Raw genomic sequence first — 20111 nt, forward strand, 5'->3', positions numbered from 1 at the left:
ACTAAATGACTTGTACCTCTCCTCATTCATGGTAAATCAGGCCAACTCACTCTAAAGTAGGGATGTAGAGAACCTAACTATTCACATTGAATGTCAGACCTAGGTAATATATATCGAACTCTATATACTGGAAACAGAGAATGAAATTAATGTATCCATAGAATATTTATTTTTAAATCAGCCACAAAGAAAAGCTTCAGTAAATTTCACATAGTAAAAAGTTGTATTCTTTGACGACAACACTTGAGATTAATTACAAAAATAGAAAACAGCCCCGAGACAAACCTATCACTGAAAATATTAAAACTTTCTTTGGGCTTCCCTGGTGACGCAGTGGTTGAGAGTCCGCCTGCCGATGCAGGGGACACGGGTTTGTGCCCCGGTCCGGGAAGATCCCACATGCGGCAGAGCGGCTGGGCCCGTGAGCCATGGCCGCTGGGCCTGCGCGTCCGGAGCCTGTGCTCCGCAACGGGAGAGGCCACAACAGTGAGAGGCCCGCATACCGCAAAAAAAAAAAAACTTTGCTCTTGTATTAAAAGGAAATCAAAATTGAAATTGTATAATTTCTAGAAATTAATGGTAATTAAAGTATGTTGATCAAAACTTATTGATTTTGACTAAAACAATACTCTTAGAAGTTCTTAGCCTGATACTCTTAAATTACTAAACAAAAAAGGAATAAAAATATGTGAATCATACATTCATCTCAGGTAGTGAGGAGAATAACAGCAAAATAAATCTAAAGAAAACAAAATGAAGGAATTAAAACTAAAAGTTATGAATCGATAAGAAAACATAAATGACACAAACTAGTATACATACAAACTTTCTTTGGGGGAAAATAAGTAACAAACATTAAAATTATAAAATAGAAAAATAGAAAATATACATGTACAAATTAAAAATAAATGTCAAAAGGTGCAAATTTTCAGCTGTCAAATGAATAAGTCTTGGGAATGCAGCATACAGCATGTGATTATAGTTAATAATACTGTATTGCATGTTGAAAAGTAGATAGGAAGAGTAGATCTTCAAAGTTGTAGTCACAAGAAAAAAATTATAACTATGTATGGTGACGGATATTAACTTGATTTATTGTGGTGATCATTTTGCAGTATATATAAGTATTGAACCATCGTGTTGTACACTCGAAACTAATATAATATTATGTCAGTTATACCTCAATTTAAAAAGCAAACATAAATAAAATTTTATTTACAAAAAATGTGTTTTTAATTTTATACATTCAGGTATAGCCAGGAATGTTCTGGAATAAACTTGTCATTAGCCCCATCCCCTGTTAAAATGTGTTGTAAAGATACCATACTTATAACAGTTTGGAATTGGTAAAGGGTCAATACATATAGGACCCTCAGTACATATGGCAATTTTATGTATGATAAAAGTAGAATTTCAAATCAATAGAAAAATAATGGATTATTTAATAGTACAGTTTTTAGAACTAACTAGCTATTTGGTAAACCATAAAACTGTATCTCTGTTTTTGCACCAAAATAAATTCCGGGTAGATCAGTGATATAAACAAAACTGGAATAAAATTATTGTTTTTATATTCTTAGGTGCAATATTCAAATACCCATAAACCATAAAGAAAAAAGTTTGGTAAATTTGACAATATTACAGTAAAATTTCTGCCTGGGAAAAGAGACCTCCCTGTAGCCTGAGAGAGATGGAAAAAGAGGTCACGGAAACTTTCTTGGTCCCTGGTAGCTTTGGGGCCCAGAACTGTATTCTGTTATATAACTCTTAAAGTAGGGGCTTCAAACTTGAGCTTGCATCAGAATCACCCAGAGGGCTTGTTCAAATTCTGCCACGATTTCTGGTTTAGTAGCTATGGGTGGGGAATGTCCAAAAATTTGCAGTTTGAAGAAATTCTCAGGTAATGGTGATGCTACTGGTCCAGGGACCACACTTTGAAAACCATTGTTTTGCTGTGTTCCCAAATGCCCCCTTTTTTCCTGAGATCATTCACTTCTACTCTTTGTAATCAGAGAGTCTAAAATCAAACTAAAGTGTTAAGGTAACATGAAGTAAACCGTTTCCTTCTTTCCAAGATATACTGTGCTTTCAAGCACAAAGACCCATACAGAGGAGACATGTGTAATAACAAAGGGAGAAATCTAAATGCCATCAAGATAAAAGAACTGGTTGAATCATGATACATCCACTCAGTGGAATACTGTGCAACCACAAAAAAGGATAAAGTATTTCTATAAATGCTGATTTGGAATGCTCTCCATTTTAACAATCATATTGTTAAATTTTAAAATGCATGGTTTAGTATGTTCCCATGTCTGTTTTTAAAAGGCGTTTGCATACCTAAAAGTGCCTCTGTGTTATGGAAGCACATTGGCTGCACTTAGGCAGGTGGATTTGGAGGGAGTGGATCAAGGAATAGTAAGGGAAATTACTTCTCCCTGTATGTCCCGTTACATGTTAAAATTATTTTTCACCTTGCAAAAAGTTATTCAAAATTAACAAAATAATAACCCCACATGGTTTTCACTGTAATTCACAGGAAATAGAAGAATTTTGGAAGTGAGAACACTGGTAAGACAGGAGGCTGTGGCCTGAGCAGCATTTCCGTCTTTGAGATGGTGGATTTGTAGCTTCTCAGAACCAGCTCTCAGCCACAGTAACTGCTAGCTGATGTGGAAAGGAAATGAGTATTGTTGATAAAAATAAATTTAAAGTGTTTTACGGGATGTTTTTGTGCTTCATATGTGAGTTGCTTTACGAGCAGATTAATTTATGAACATATTATGTACCGTGATGCCCTCAGTAAGCCAGACTTCACTGAGTTTCTGTTCTCTCCGTTAGCCCAATGTACAATCTAGACCTCATAAGTCTTTCTAAAATAGGCTGACCAAAAGTGGCAATTAATTTTTCTTTGTAAGTTCTTAGTTCTCCATAGTTTCCTTAATGAGTTTCCTTGAAAGGACGCACTCTAAATCTTTTAGGGTCCTGTAGCTGTAATTACCACTGTATTGTATGTAACTGGAGTGCTAGTGAAATAGCTGATCATGATTTATCAAAATAAGTCCTTCAGAAAGCTCCATTTCTTGTATTGTACTCAGAAAAACTTAGTGACCACACAGATGATAGATAGCAAGAGTAGTTACTGTGCATTCTGAGTCTTGTGACTCAGACATGAATGTGAAGAGGTGTTTTTAAAATATAAATCTGAATTAGATATCCTTTAGGAATTATAGAGGAGAATTCAGAGGATTATAAAAAAGTAGGTGGAACACTGAGCTTGGAGCTATAGTATCATTGTCTAAATCTACAATCTGCTTTTGATTGGGGTGTGCTCAGGCCGGGCCACGGGCCTCTCTCTGTTGGGACCTCTGGACATCTGTAACATGCGGGTGCCTGCCCTGCCTGTTTGGAGCCATCATTCTGTACTGGAGGCTCAACAAAGTCATCACCTGTCTCTGAAACATGCAGTTTTCCCACAGGTGATTTTAATGCCTATATTCCACAGACCACTTGAAGAAATACCACTTTTAGAGAGTTAAGGCTAATTTTTAGATCATGTATTTGGTAGTACTTCTAGAAATCAAAAGTCATATAAATGCATGATATTTGCCATTATAGATTATGAAGTCTACACATAAGAAAATGCATTTTTGTTTTTGCTTGGTGTATATTTGTCCCTATTTTTTTTTAAACGTACACACACACACACACACACACACACACGCACACACACACACACACACACACACACACACAGAGTTGACTGTAAAGTTGTTTGGGCACTAAACTTCAGCTGTTAGCTAGGGAGCCAGGGATAAAGTGGAGTAGCCCACCCCTCTTTAACCCTCTTTTGTTCCCATTTTGCTTCCATTACTAGAGAAAGGTAACTGTGAGGGTTTGAGTTGAGCTATGTGGGTGTTGACTGCCCTTCTCCCTCACTGACTCCTGCCCCCTTGTAAGTCAGCTGGACCCCGTGCAAATACATTCCGCTCTTCATTTATCTGCATTAATGGACAGGAACCAGGGCACATATAATCCCAAATGGTGGATAATCCAAAAACAGTTAATACTTGACTTTGAAATGTATTTAGTGGTGTTTTAAATTGTTTTTACCTTCCTAACTATATTGTGCTAATGTTGCCATTAGTTTGCATTCCCTGAACATACCCTGGTTGATTGGGGCACTTAGTGGGGAGGGGGCACAGAAAAATACAAAGTGACTGTGGGAACCCAGATTGGTAGGGCTTTGACTGAATTAGAATTTTACTTTGGATAATTTCCATGTTAATGATTGAAAGTTGTCAGCATCTCATCCCGTCTAGGGCCCAGCACAGTGCCTGCTACACAGTTGAATTTCAGGAAATACATGTTAAATGAAGATCCTGGGTGTTTTTCATAGCAGCCTTACTTACGGTCAGATTAGGGCTAGCCCGAGCCAGGAGAGGAAGTCAGTGAAGGATGTCCACCGCCCTCTCCCCTGCTGTTCCATCTCCAGCTTAGTGAAGGTGAGAATTGCCAATCATGGACACTTTTCCAATATGGGGCTGAATTATAGGCTGTTCAACCAGCTGAGCCACAAAGATTAGCTCCTCAGTAGCAGAGACTTAATCCAGGAAGAAAGAAAATATGCTGTTCCCTTGAAATGCAAGGAGATAATTTGAAATAGGCGCAAAGAGGCTGTGTATTCCTTTCAGTAGAGTATAACTTTCCATGGCAATATAAACCTCTAAAGTGAAATAAACAATAATATAGAGCATGACTTCTTAATTTAAGGTCCATGGATCAGCTAAACTCCTGAAATGGCTTGCATATGCGTATGTGCGTGGATGTGTATATATTTTAGGGGAGAGGGTTCATCAACTTGATTGAATTCTCAAAGGGGTCCACAACTCCTCTCTAATTATATAGAGAATAGAATTTACGTTTCACTATTTCATGCTTTCCATAAAGCTTTGTAAAGAGGGAAACACACCCATTGCCACTGCCTCTCAATTGTCTCCCTTTAGACTTCAGAACTACCTGAGAAAGTAATGTTGTGAAACTGAAACTGTAGCTGGTTCTAGACTAGGCATGGGCGTAGGCCGAGCAGCCTGGAGCCGGTAAAGAAAGACTGAATGAGAAAGTGAACACTGGCCAGGCAATCTAGGACAAGAGAGCAGTGACCTGTGCAAGAAGCCAAGCCACAACCTCTGCAGCAAAATCAGCCCGGAACAGTCAGGACTTGGTCAGTGACTGCCAACTCCCCTGTTTTTGCCTGCTTCCAACTCAGGACCAAACAGAGAAAGCTAATATGCTCCCCAAATCAATCACAAATGAGGCTCCTCTTCTGGTCGGCCCAGCGCCATCCTTATAGCCTCCAATCAGGCAGACCTGAAGCCTTCTCTGTGATTCACCCATAAAGCTTTCCCACTCCCCTGACTGCTTTTGATCCTTTGCCAAACACAAGTGATGATAGCTGATTCCCTTGCTATAGCAAGCTTTGAATAAATAGCCTCCGCTTGCCCTTGTTTGGGTGGTCTTCCTTTGTTTCAACTGTGCATGGAGATCTGAGAGGTTCCGGGGAAACTCCCTTATCCTGAAATCTCTCTTCTACCAGGTCATCGTGGGGCTGGTAGTAATGATACCATTGGGGCAGACATCTCTTACTGTTTAGCTCTTTATCTTTCCAGGTAAAACATTTTAAATGCATGTTTTCTTTTAGAGACAGATCCGTCTGAGCATACTGATGGCGCAGAACCTCAGGGTGAGAATGGTTCATGGGTCACACAGAAGAGAAAACACCAAATCGTTGGCCATCCAGCCAGGCTCCCAATGTTGTAGGGCTTCTGCATGGGGAGTAGGAGAGTGCCCTTTTGGGTCCTGGCGGCACTGGGATTCTCTGCCCCTTGTATGCACTGGCCACTCCCCTCCTTGCAGCTAGCTTATTGGCCATGTCCTGTCCCATCCCACCTCTCACCTCGTTAGAGCCGATCACCAGAGAACCCAAGAGAGTCATCAACTCAGGGCTAAACACAGAAGGCCTCAAACTTAAGAGTGTTCGCCCTGCCTTCAACTGCAATTGTATGTAACCATCATAGTAAATTTATGTTTAAAAAAATATTGACCTAAAATGTTAACTTTTAAAATGTCACAATTTTTATGGCCTTGTTCTGGCATTTCTTCATCTTGTAATATACTGGGAGTTAAACAAAATCAGAGTGGCCCAGTTTCTCCTAAACTTTGGGAGGCCTTCTCCCTTTCCCGAATGTCTGTGTCTCTCCTTTTTATTGGATCATGCTTTTATAGTGATGTTTTCCTGGGGGCAAGAATTACAGATACTACGAGAGATAGAACGTTAAGAGAGGTTTGTCTGTGTGTGCTTGGTGCCCCAGCCATTGGATGTTTCATGGCCATTGGTCCACGAAACCAATGAGTAAGCTGGTTAGAAGACTCCCACCCAGGACTAAGGGGATGTGAACAGAAACCAGAACCTCATTTAGTGATTCTCTGGATCAGCAGCGTGAGCAGCTCCAGGGAACTAGTTCGAAATGCAAACGATCGGGCCCCACCTAAATCTCAGAATCAGAATCTGACACTCTGAGGATGCGTCCTAGCAATCTGCGTCCTAATAAGCCCTCCAGGCAAGTCTGATGCATACTAAAGTTTGAGACCATTACTCTAGTTAGAAGAGTCATCCAACAGTTTAAGCCTTTTCTCCCCTCCTAGAATAGCATTGTACGCGGATGCGTGGTGGATTTTAGGAGCCCTGACAGCTGGCACCAAAATGAGTGGGAAACGGAACTGTCACCTAGTCCATGGCTTCCAAAACTTTAATATACACAGAGATCACCTGTGGGTCTGGTTAAAATGAAGAGTCTGATCCAGTAGGACTGTATTGGGGACCTGGGAGTCTGCATTTCTAACAAGCTCCCCAATGTTGGGGCCGGTCCTAGGATCACATTTTGAAGGCAGGGTCCTAGTAGGCTACAGGCCCCAGCTGCAGAGCATCTGAGGTGTAGGCAAGCAGGGAGCCAGAGTACAGGAAGTGAAGGGAGAAAGTGCAAGAGCAAGGGCTTAGGAGGCCTTGATGGATTCCTTCATGGGTGTGATCACTTACTATTCAGTATGTGTGTCCAGGGATCCCTACAGAGAGGAGAGCGGCCCAGGGGAATGTCAGATGAGCAGCTAGGAAACGTATGAGAGATCAAGGCTGCAGGCTCAAGATCAAGAAGATCACTGGTTAACAAGAGCTGACCTGGGAAGGGGGATTCATATTAATTTAATAAACATTTGTTAACTCCCCTACTCTGTCCAACACCAAATAACCCCAAGGAGCTTATGATCTGCTGCAGAAGGAAGAAGAACCAAACCAACCTATCAGTAATTAACCCTTTAGCTGGGATCTGTTTATCAGTGCCTTCCTCTCTGGACAGTGTGATTGGGGAACAGAATAGATATGGAACCTGTAAACATCAGGCCTGAGTGACGCACTTGTCCTAGCCTCTCCACAGCTAGGCAGGGTCGGGGCGCCTTGTGCGATGGCGGGGAGGGGGAGAAGGAAAAGAGGGCCCGAGAAAACCACCCCCAGAAGGTGCTTATAGCTACAGGTAAGCGGTAAGAAGTCATAGAAACCAGGCACCGCTGCTGCCTCTTAGGAAAGGGCTCAGTCTGACTCTCTTCAGGCCGTGTGACCGGTCTGCAGACGTGCGGTCTTACGTCCACCCTGAATCACATGGATCCTGATGATATTTCTTAGTTTAGTGTTACACCTCATGTTAGTTCCTCCAACAATATATATGAGTGTATTAGGAGATTTATGCAGAGGAAATTGAAAAGTGTTTTTCAGTGAGGCTAAGATTTCATTGGTATGTGAAATAGCCTATGACAATTTCAAAAAAATAAAGTCGCACAACGTTTGTTTTGTTTTTTAATGAGTTTCAGATTAGGGAAGGATAGGAGCAATTATTTTTAGGAAGACTGTGTGTGCTCTTTCAGAAAACCGACTTGCTCATAACTCCCTTTCCTGAAGATAAAATGACAGAACAAAGCCTATTTATAGACTTCCTAGAAGTAAGACTTGTTTGTAGTATAAATAAACACTAGTATTCACAGAGCCTAAAATTAAGTGTCCCAACGTGACCACCGACCGTCCATGAATTCTTCATGCTGTTATTCATAGGTTGGAGTGGCTTCCAAGTAATTTTCTCAAGGAGATGCCCAGTAGCTCACTTGTAGTGGAGCCCAAGTAAGTGATCGGGTAGAGGGATTACTTCTTAGCAGCTTTTACCCCCATGTTCTCCTGAGTCAGGGCTATGATTCCAGCTGTACCCTGGTTGGAGTGTACAATAGGATTCTCAGTGAGAGCACATCCTATTCATACAACTAAATCGATATTGGAGTATGACCACCTTTCAATAGCTTTATTTGAACTTGCTGGTAAATCATACATCCTAAAATTACTCCTCGATATACCATACTTGTAATCCAAATGGCAGGTCTACCTCTGAAAGAAGTGTGTGTTTGTGTGTGTGTGTGTGTGTGTGTGAGAGAGAGAGAGAGAGAGAGAGAGAGAGAGAACGTTCAAGGATTATACAGCCTCAAGACATGTGATGGTCATCCTCTGTGCCCCACACTCTCAGAGCATCTTGAACCGCTGAAAAAACATAGATACACAAGGCTCTGCTTTCCATTCAGGCTATTTTTGCAAAGGGCGTATTATAGTTGTTCTGACAAAACAGCTTCAGACCCTTGCCAAAGAGAATAAATTACAGTACGAATGGGTAATAATTATTAGGAACTTATTTTTGGAATAAGAAACCTTCCTTAATAAAGGGCTATGTACTGCCCACTGAAAGGAACAGAGAATTTTCCCCAAAGTCAAAAATACGCTTTTAACAGTTCGTGTACTTATCCTGTGGGGGTTAAGTTAGGGTTAACACATGTTCCCAGAAAGCCAAATTCAAGCTGGCTTCAACCTGCGTATTACAAGGAGCACTTAGAAAGCAAATTTGAGTTCCTTAAAGATAATAACTAATTTGAAGTTGCAGTTCCTTCAGTTTTTGCAGCAGATTTTGATGGGCTTGAAGTATTCAGATCTTTCTGTAACACATGCAGATCCCAAATATTTTTAAGGAGGCCAAATTGAAATAGATTGAAAAAATAGCCAACAGGCTAAGCATCTTCCAATAATGTATTCTGCAGAGCTGTCAGAAAAAGAATAAACGTGAAATTGGGGGGGGGGGGAAATGATTTATTTTGGCTTCCATCTTTTGTGGCTTTGCTCTCCAAAGAAGTTAGAATTAAAGATGAGAATGCCTTGTGACCCTAATTATAATAACTACAATATTTGGTTCTAATTTTAAGACTGTTTTCACAGAGTTGACATAAAGGAAAACTCGGTAAATTAATTCAAAAAGAACTGAGTACAAAGGAACCCAGTATAAGAAGAGCCTAAATTCAGTCAAGGGAGGGGGCAGGCACAAAGATGGGAACTTCTGATTTGCTTTTGTTTTTCTCTGACACAAATACAGAATTTGGATTCTGTGTTTCTTCTCTACCAGGCATGGATTATTTAAAAATTAACTGTTAGTTTTGAAAAGTACAAGTGAACAGAAGGCAAAAGACAAAATTAATGTCATTAAGCAAAACTCTAACATTGCTCTTTTGTGTTCCAGTATGCTTACCCAGTGATCACAGGTTACTCAAGATGCCCCTATAGTGTTTGTTAAATTAAATTGAATATACCTTTTCCATTTTACTTGTTCTTCCAAGGTGGCTGTACCCATATCTCAGAAGAAAAAAGAAATGAAGATCCAGTGTATAAATTGCTCTCTGCCTATATAACCCACTGCAGCCATGTTGGATTAAGGCTATGTTTATTTAAACCTCAGTCAAATTGTTTATTTAAACCTCAGTCAAATTGGTCATTTTCATAAACTGATCAGTAAAAAATGTATTTCTCTTGGTGTTTCCATGGGTCATTCACCAAGCAATAACACCATCAGGAATCACTGATCCCCAGGGGATAACAGCTTAATTACACAGAAATTTAAAACTGAGAATAGTGGCATAAATGCAGACATGGAGACTGTCCTGTCTGTGGGTGGTTTATTATTAAATTTAATACTTCAGAAGGTCTTTTTGGTTTGTGTAGATTTTAATTACTAAGTAAGTCTGGTAAAAAATGAATTATTGTATTATCACAAATAATACAAGGTATAGGTTACGAGCATTGCAATCTGCGGGTGTAACATACATAAAGCAAGATTAATAGTATCAAGCAATTAAACTGAAGCTAAAAGAAAGGTTTAATGCTACCCTTAAGTGTAACTTAAACTCTTGCTAAATATTTTTAACTGCAATAAAAGCATGTTAATTTTAGGAGTGACTTCTTTACAGGACCTCATTTCTTAGAGTAAGTTTTCCTTTCTAGGAATACAAAAGCATACTGAAATTGTTTCTATTGGTAACTCATTCCATAAAGAACTGATTTTTTTCTTGGTTTTTAAGCTCAATGAAGAAAGTCCAAAATAGCACAGGAAATTTCGTGTGTGGTGAATATATGTATGAACTAAACCCAGTTGGGATAAAAATGATTAAATTATTGATAAGGTCATTGTTGGTCCCAAAGCGTTCCATTAGTCATACAGTGTACGCCTTAAATATTTTGAGAATTTGGCCTTAATTTTCCTATAATTGCAGATAAAATAGAGGAAACTATATTTTGCTTTAATGTAATATCCTTGCATGTACAACTTATTAACAGTTTTATATAAAAGAAACTTGCTAGGCACCTATTAATGAATTTTTTCCTTCTGTGTTTCTGGGTTTTTTCCCACTTCCTGAATTATTTTTATGCTGCCATTAACCAGATGAATTCCTGCACCTTTCCTTGTCAGTAGTGTGACAGGTGGCTTTACAGTGAGTTTAACAAGACCTTGGTAAACACGTAAAGCACGTAAAACACGTAAAGCACTTAGCAAAGTGTACAGAGCTCTTTACAGAGAACTTTCTGGCTCACGCTCTCTCTCTCTATTTCTCTCTGTGTCTCTCTCTCTCTCTCTCTCTCTCACACACACACACACACACACACTCACACACTTTGGTCCTTGCCCTGGAATTATTTACCAGTGTACTTGGCAAGGTGAAACTTCAAAACTAAAGCAATGTAAACTATTTATAAAGCGGCACATCACAGATTACACATTAAATATAAAAGTACTGAAGACGTACATTCTGTGTGATTTTGAAGGCATGTTTTATTCACTGTAGATTGCTAGGTGTCTTCAGTCCCCACTCCTGACAGCTCTGCGGTGGCAACTGCAGCACATATGTATCTGCAGGGTGGTTTTTGAAGCTAAGCTAACACAACCCCAAATGGCAGGAAAGCTGCAAGAGAAGGGGTTTGGGCAATAACTGAGCATTTTGTTATAGAAATAATAGGAATATAGATTATTTCTGCAAAGTAGACTCCTTTGTTTTCGATGCGTTATCTGTGATGAAACCAAAGATGTGACTGTCCATAAGAAAATGAGAGGAATTTGAACTTTAAGGAAGAGGGATAAAGATAGCATTGTATTCTCTTCTGTGGTGTGTATTAACCTTCATTAGTTTGGGGGGGTTTTTTGATAAATGATGTTTATTGTTATAGATGTCGCCTTTTTTCAAAAGGCATTTTGCTTTCAATAGCCTGGAAAACACACAGAAAAAAATTTCTCTACACATAAGAAGGCCTAGCAAAAGCAATGTCTTTGGGGAAACAGCAGCAGCAGTTACCAAATGGGCTTATTCAGATAAGGAAAGCATTAAAATAACCTCCAGAAGGGAAGGGGCCCCATTCAGGGCACAGTATTGTTTTATGGGTGTGATCCTTGAGTTCTGTACTGGCATCCAGATTTGAACCAGGAAGAATCACTTAAATGTCAGAATTTGCAGTTTTCAAATTGCCAAAATTTGCCTATCCGTCAAACCAAGATAATTCTTATTTATTTATTTACTTATGTTTTTCAGCGTTACTGAGGTATCATTGACACATACAATTGTAGGATATTTAGCATACGTCATTGTGATTTGATGTACGTGCACATCGTGAAAAGACTCCTCCATCTATTTAATTAACATAGCCATGATCTCACATATTTATCTTTTTTTTTTTTGGTGAGAACATTTAAGTTCTTTCTTTCTTAGCAAATTTCAATGATACAATACAGTGTTACCAACTATGGTCACCATGTTATACATTCGCCCCTCATCAGTTTTTTTCATTGATGAATGTTTCATCAGTTGTGTCACTTGGATAACTGAATAACCATGTTCTAAGTGATTTTAGTCACTTACTAATGCAGATATAGATAGTTATCAGTTTAAAGGTCCTTAAACAGGTCCCCCAGATGGTCTAATCCAGGTACTTTTTGCTTTGCCCATTCTCTGGTTCCCTGACACTCTTTGCAAGACCAGTTACCTGTTTAATTTAGGGATATTTTGGTACTTCTTAAAACAGTAAATATTAGCATTTGTAATTTGAAAGAATTAGAAGTGTGTGGAGAAATAATGTTTCATTCTAAACCACATAAATACAAGCATATTAGACAAAATATACATATATATATTTTGTGTTAGTCACCTCTCATATATTAGCAGTGAGGTAAGAACTGAAAGGTAGATAAACATTCTAAGCAATACTATAACATTTTTTTTAAGGATAAATGTCATTTAGACATTAAATTTCTTCCTGAAAAATTGAGTAACATAATTTAAGGTGAAGTTGAAAATAGTTTATTCTGTTGATTAATTTGGTAATATGAATAAAAGAACTCAAATATTTGATCATATGGTTCCTAATAAACTGGGATGCGTATGTGTGATTATACACTATTTTGTCACAGCTTTTTGATTCCTCCTTAAATGTAATACTCCCTGAAAAAAAAGCAGTATTGGAATTTTTTTTTGTTTTTTGGCCTCACTTTAACCTCACAGATGGTTATATTTGGTTTTGAATTTTGCAAGGAGGTAATATCTCTTAACTAATTTTTAAAGAATCTCCTCTATTCTGTACTGTTTAGTGGTGCTAGAAATATAGAATTTTTGAGTCTTTGCTGTGTCCAGAAGCACACAGATTTCTAGCTGAAGCTCCTAGAGAAAGGCTTGCGTAAGGAAATTATAGCCATACATATAAAATCAGAAGTAAATGGATAAAAATATATCGAAGTGAATTATTTTAATTTTCTTGTAAGAATTAGATATAAATAGCTTAGCATTGGCTCAGAGTCTGAGGTGTTACTATTTATGATACAGAATTAGAGGCAGACCTTGTTTAGTATTCCTATTAGCTTTTTATGTCTGCTCTGTAGCACCAGTGTTCGTTTTCCTGGCCATAAAACTGACTGTGTTTTGAAAACTACCCCTAGAAAGATAACCTCACTGATAAGGTATATCTATTCTGAAGTTAAAAATTAAGTATCATTATGTGTTTCATTTGAAATAACTGTCTGCGCTTGACAAAAAACAGATATCTTTTGGTTTTTCCACATTTAATTTTAAAATGAATATTTTTACATAGGAGTGAAATGTGAGAATGCAGTTTTCTGTTTGGCTGTAGTAATTTGTCATATGACCATTTGCAAAAGTCTAGTTAACAAAAAAAAGGTCAGTAATAATATAAAATTTTGGAATATTGTTATTTTTTAATTCATAACCTTACGTATGAGGCAACTTTCAAACTGCGTTCATTTTTCTCTTTGCCTTTTTGAGATTTGTGATTTCTAATACATATGAAAGATTTCTACCCTTTTCAAATATCATACTTGTGTTTTATACATATAGGAATAAAGTTTAGTGATTGTGGCCTAGTTATAAAATTACAAAACTCATTTGAAAGCTTAAAACTTGGATTTCACTGTATTATATTTTTGATATATAATATTTGCTCAGTGTGATCAGTTAAAAATTATAATTTTTTCACAGTCACAGGAGAAAATGATTCCTCTTTATATTATTCTCAAAAGTACTATTTTCTGAATTTGGGTTTTGTTTCTTCCCAGGCGGTGGGTACGGCTGCTGTTTGGACGAGAGTTCCCCCTGCAGGATCTGCTGGTGGTCTGGGATGCCTTGTTTGCAGATGGCCTCAGCCTGAGTTTGGTTGATTATATCTTCATAGCCATGTTACTCTACATCCGAGATGCTTGTAAGTGTTAATGACCTTGCTGACATTCAACTAAGTGGTCCTGATTTTTTAAACTGTGTCTCTTAAATATACTTTATTTTTTATTTTGAATTACCATACCTACATTTTTATAGTAGGCAGTATATTGAAGTTTCAAAGGAACACACTAAATATGCTTTCTGTTAGTTAACCATGTACATATTGGGAGATGTGAGTGATTTTATATTGAGAGAATTGGAATATTCTTCAGAACCCTTTTTCTAAAGACTTTACTCCTGCTTTAATCTCCTCATTACACACATTTGTGAAACATACATATAAAAAGCCAGTATTTCAGATATGTTTAGAGCTCCACCTTCTGACAGGTAGGGAGTATTCAGGAGTATTTATCAGGAGCTTGGAGCTGTTTTTATAGTATCTACAACTTGCCAATAAAAGTTAAATATTATATTTAAAGATATTTTAACTTCTTCTCAGTTGTATTTTGGCCAAATGTATTTCTCAGTGGAGTGTCAAATGGCAGATGTATTCCCACCTCATCCGATCTACCTTAGGGTGCTTGCCGAGCTGGAAAGCCAGTGCCTAACCCTTTGGAATGGTCCGATAATCCTTCGCTTGAAGAAAATAGCAAAGCGTGTTTTAAATTTCAAAATACCTCAAATTGTTTTCCTTCTCAAAAAAATAACCACAGTTCACAAAACCAGATTTGTAAGCCAAAATATAATTAGGAGAGATTGCACAAAGGGATGATGAAGTAGGAAATAAAAAACTACCATAAGAGTAGGACTTTGTCAGAAGAACATAAACTATTTGGAGTCATTCATAATCTTGACTGTTAAATTGCTGTGTGGTTCTCTTTCTGTGTTCATTAAATGCCAGTTGTGCCAGATGCTGTTGTTATGCCTCTGGTAACACTAATAATATCCTTTAAATTTTAGATTATACTTTCTAAATTCCCCCAAAATTACTTGAATGAGTAAGTGACAGGAGCACCACATTTTATCCAAAACTTGTGGTCTTCTTCTGTTCCTTGAAGGTCAGATCGTTTGGGTATTGACATACAAAGTGAAAAGTTCCTTCTTTCTGAGTCAGAGCTAAACCGAGAAGACCATGGAAATCATAAGAGGAAACATCTTGGAAAGTAGAGAAGAATGTTTGGGTAGATTTGAGGGATACTGTGGGTAGATTTGAGGGATACTGTTGATAGATTTTAGAATATTTAATGCTAATCTCCCATTTAAAAATGGTATGATTTTTATAGAATATAAGTAATAAAAAACAAAAGGAATGAGAAGCTGCTTTTATTTTTAAAAATGCTTTTGGATAATATTTTCACAAAATTTTCCAAGTCAAACCACTATCGAAATGTATTCTGATTTTCTGTAGTCTTAAACATTTGAATATTTACTCTTTTCTTACTTTGGTGCATCACAACTATATTTTTAATTTAATCACCCTGTTTCCTGTGCTAAGATCTACTTTTAAAGATTAATTTAGTAAAACTTGCAGTTTTTGGCAGCTGAAGCCTTTGTACATTTTTAATCCCTGGTCTGATGACCTTATAAAACACATAGGCAAAAGTGAAAAAATGCAGGAGTAATGAAGTTGTTTATTTCAATATGAAGTCCAAGTTATTTAAGTTTGCTTATTTAAACCCATAACAGTGGATGAGATTTCCTAAAAATAGGATGACTATATATTAAGTATTTAAGGGGCACTGCCCCTGTCCTCAGGAAGTTTACCAACTAGTAGGAAAGACTGACGTCATTAATTTCAAACTGACGTGTCTGGAACTGTGGCTGAGGCATGGATGGGCAGCATGAAAGTTTACAGCAGGGGCACCGAGCTCCCCTCCGGGCAGGCTGTGTGACTAGAGAAAACACTATAGATGTTGGCGAGCAAAATAAGGGATCTGCGTTCCAGGCAGAAGGAACAGCATGAGCAAAGAAGCTATGGAGGAAGAGTCAGCTTAATGGGGGTGCTGTATCTGTGTTTCTGCGACCGTCTGGTATCCTGAGGGTGCAAAGGGAGAGTGACTAGCAGGTTATGAGGCTGAAGGAGTCAAGAGAATTAGATCGTGATGCGAGTCCTTATCCTGGAGGTGACAGGAAACTGCTGAAAGGTTCAGAGCAGCAGTGTGGGCAGTGTTAGGTCACTCTGTCAGCCGTGTGGAAATAGACTTGAAGCAGACAAGACTGGAGCAAGGACATCAGATAAAAAGTTATGACCATAGTCCAAGGGAAAAACAGTGGATTGAAGAAATTTTCAGAACTGAAGTCAGCATGTCTTGGGGATTAAATCGAATAGGTGAGAGAGAACAGGAAGTTCTCCCTCATGAGCCCTGGCTTGGAGAGCTGAGTAATCTGTACCACTTGGAGAGGAAAGAGAAGGATTAGCAGGTTTGGGGAATGGGTATGATTGAGTTTGGGCCATGCTGAATTTGAGATGTCTGTGAGAAATCAGTACCTGAAGATTGGAAAATAAAGCTGTCAGTGTCAAGGCTACAGATTTATTTTTGCAAATGGTGAATAGGTACGTGTTCGTTAAAGCCGCAACAGTGGATGTGATCTTCCAAGAATAGAGGGACCATACTTCCCAGTTTATATGGAACAGTCTCAGTTTACACTTGCTAATCAAGAGTAATAGTTATTCATACTGCCTTCTTTCACTCTCAGAGGCATCCCATAGAGATCATAAGAATTATATGGTCAGTCTAGCTAAGGTGGGTGCTTACAGAAAGAGAAGGTGGCAAAGGTATTTAATATCAGTATTTAAGAGGCACCAGAGAAGGAAGAGCTTGTGTTGTAACCTCACAAAGCTGTTATATGAGCGAGGGAAGTAACAGGGGTCAGGAGTGCTGAGGTACAGTAAGGTAAGGCTGGAAAGGTCCACCTGTGGAGGGACAGTCGTTGGAGACCTTACCGAAGTGGATTCAGTGGACTGGGGGAGCAGAAGCTGGATTATGGTAGGTTGAAGGACAACTGGACAGCTCAGAACTGCAATAGCCTTTTCTACAGTTTTTGTTGTTATTTTATACACACATTACATTTTCAACAAAAAGTCAACTAAATAACAAAGAAAGAATGCAGAGAGAGCATGTGCAGAGTAATCTTTAAAGAAAGTCAACAGGGAAGGGAAGAAGAAAGATGTAACTAGAGGTCAGTGTGGGGACCAGGAAGGTTTGATGGCTGCCTGTAGAGGGAAACAGGGCACCTGGAGGTGGGAGAGCTGCGGAGAATTTCTTTCTCAGACCAGAGTCTGAGCTCCTCCTTCAAGGGTCAGCGCTAGTTTTTCCCTCCTGTTCTGTGAGTAGGATTTATGAAAAGTTGAATTATCCTGTTTTTTTGAAGTTTTTACCGTTTATGATTTGTTCTTCACACCCACTCTTCTACCCACCAGTGAGAGACAGAATTTTGTCTCTCTTGGTTTGCCTACTGTATCCCAGCATCTAGAACAGGGCCCAGTGCATAGTAATCCTCCTGACACATATTTTTTGAGTGAAATAATTGAAGAAACAAGGGCCTAGACTAGGCAGTGGCGTGAGGTCGGGAGTCCTGTGGAAGGAGGCACCAGGCAGGTTTCAGAAGTAGACCGGTTTCTAGGAGAAGGTGCCTGATAAAGGACGAGGCGAGGCTGTCTGCTGTGAATGGGGCACGGCAGGGCTTGAGGGGAGTGACTGGGAAGCGCTGGGGAGGTGGCTGCCCAAGACCTAGCATGAGCCCGCGAGCTGTTGAAGAGCCTGCAGAGACATGTGGGCAGTGGCACCCGGTGACGCTCACCGGGCAAGACCCAAAGAGGCAGAGAGCGATTCAGGCTTCAAGTGAGGCCCACATCCGGCTGAAAGGAGGCAGGAGGTGGGGGGCGTTGAGTACATCTTAAGAGAGAGGTTCAAGATGTGTAGGGAGAGAAGTGTGGCCAGGAAGAGACTGCTGCAAAATCAGAGTATCAGGGGATTTACAGGGAGCATGCGAGAGCTGAAAGCATCAGAGGTTGTGGTCAAACGAGAGGACGTGGAGCAGTTCTCGGTGTGACCAGAGTGGTCAAGGTCAGTAAAGGGGGGAAGGAAGTCACTGAGGAGATCAAGGGATTGGGAAGGAGCTGGGCTTTTTGTTTGGTCCTCCAGGGACACTTCATCGAGAATCATGATAGGAGAAGGTATAGAAGAAGCACAGTGAGGCCAGCAGTGGAAGCATCCCATAATTGCAGAAGAGTGACCAAGGAAACAACTTTTATTCAGTCAATCATTTATTCAAAGCATCAACCACTCAACCAGTATTTATTGAGTGCCTGCTCTTTGCCGGCCATCCTGGTGCCTCCACGACACTAACGAAGGGGAAGGATGGAAGTATAGATACATGGCATGACCTTCAGAGGAAGAGGGATCTTTATGGAATGAGAGGAAGCAATGGCTCACAGACAGAATCAGGGAGTGGGGTGCCCCCCACCATCACCCCTGGAGGTTGCAGGGGCAGCAGTGGTCGGGAGGGCAAGGCTCAAAGGGGAAGGTGTTGTTCCTCAGAGAGGATTGGGAGGGGGCAGAGTAGCAGGAAGAAGACACAGAACAGGATAGGGCAGAACACATGGGAGGGCAGTACTGATCAGATGAGTCTGCATCTTAGGCCGGGGTCAAGAACAAGAGGAAGGTGGGTAATTTGCCACCCTGTGCGTTCCATATGGAACATTGGTGTCGACTTTTTATTCCATCTCCGTGGATTCTGACTCATGATGCCCTGCCTGGGGCATCCAGAATGCTGATGTTCCATTACACCCAGTCGTCTTCAAGCTCAAAAAGTTTTAACCGAACACCACTGTACAAGGCTCTGGGCATGACGTGTGCTCTCTTGGAGCTATAGGTGGTGTATTTGTAGCTCAAGGAATGTTGCTCTTGCAGAAACTAAAGAGCCTTCCTTCAGTGACGGCACTCCTTACCTGGGGCCCCTGCTTCCTAGGGGTTCAATGGAGGGCTTCATCTTGATGCTGTGCAGAATATCCAGTAGGTGTGTGTTGCCCTGAGTCAAGGGTGTCTAGCCTTCATCATCGTCTCAAAGGAATATGTCACCCAAAAAACAGTTCAGATCCACCACATCTAGTCCAAAATCCTGATTTTACAGGCTCAGGTAATGAGGCCTGTTATGAATTGAACTGTATATTCAATCCAGAAAGATACGTTGAAGACCTAACCCCTAGTACTTCAGAGTAGGACCTTAGTTGGAGATAGCTTGTTGCAGATGTAAGCAGTTAAGAGGACGTCCTACTGGAGTGGAGGGCCTCTGATGCAATATGACCGGTGTCCTTCTAAGAAGATGAAAATTTGGACACAGATGTAAACAGAGAGAAGACAGTGTGAGGACGCATGGGGAGAATAATGCCATATGAAGACAGGGCAGAGATTGAAGTGATGTGTCTACAAGCCAAGGAATGGCAAGGATTTCCACCTGTCACCAGAAGCTGTGAGAAGGACATAGAACAGATTGTCCCTCAGAGGCTCTCAGAAGGAGCAAACCCTGCCAACACTAGAAGCTAGAAGAGGCAGGAAGGATTCTTTCCTACAGATGTGAGAGGGACCGTGACCCTGCCGAGACCTTGATTTCGGACTTTCAGACTCCAGAACTGTTAGACAATACATTTCTGTTGTTTTCCACCGTCCATTTTTTGGTACTTTGTTACAGCAGCCCTAGCAAACTAATACAATGCCCTTGGCAGTTAAGTGATTGAAAATAATCACACTCAGTCTGTGGGGTTAGATCCCAGTGTCCTTGCTTAGTTCTCATTCTACCCAGTTCACCATCAGCATCTCATATTTAATTTTTAACAAAAGTATTCATATAAGTTTCTTTATTCACCTTGAAGAAAGCTTTCATTCTCTTTGAAAGTAATTGTCAGCCAAGTATAATATTCAACCACTTAATAAATTTCATAGAAACAGCATGTTCTTTATGAAGCCTCAGAGATGGAGCCCAACCTCCGTGTT

At 39.8% G+C, this 20111-nt stretch overlaps 1 protein-coding gene across 1 annotated transcript in view; it reads left to right on the top strand.

Moving 5' to 3' along the window:
* TBC1D5 (TBC1 domain family member 5) overlaps positions 1–20111 on the top strand; it is a 543452-nt gene that overhangs the window by 381399 nt on the left and 141942 nt on the right. Inside the window, exon 15 of the mRNA XM_060149553.1 lies at positions 14019–14161. Coding sequence (XP_060005536.1) covers positions 14019–14161 — 143 coding nt within the window. The remainder of the gene's footprint in view (positions 1–14018; positions 14162–20111) is intronic.

The sequence above is a fragment of the Lagenorhynchus albirostris genome, chromosome 5, assembly GCF_949774975.1.
Source record: "Lagenorhynchus albirostris chromosome 5, mLagAlb1.1, whole genome shotgun sequence".
Taxonomy (NCBI): Eukaryota; Metazoa; Chordata; class Mammalia; order Artiodactyla; family Delphinidae; genus Lagenorhynchus; species Lagenorhynchus albirostris.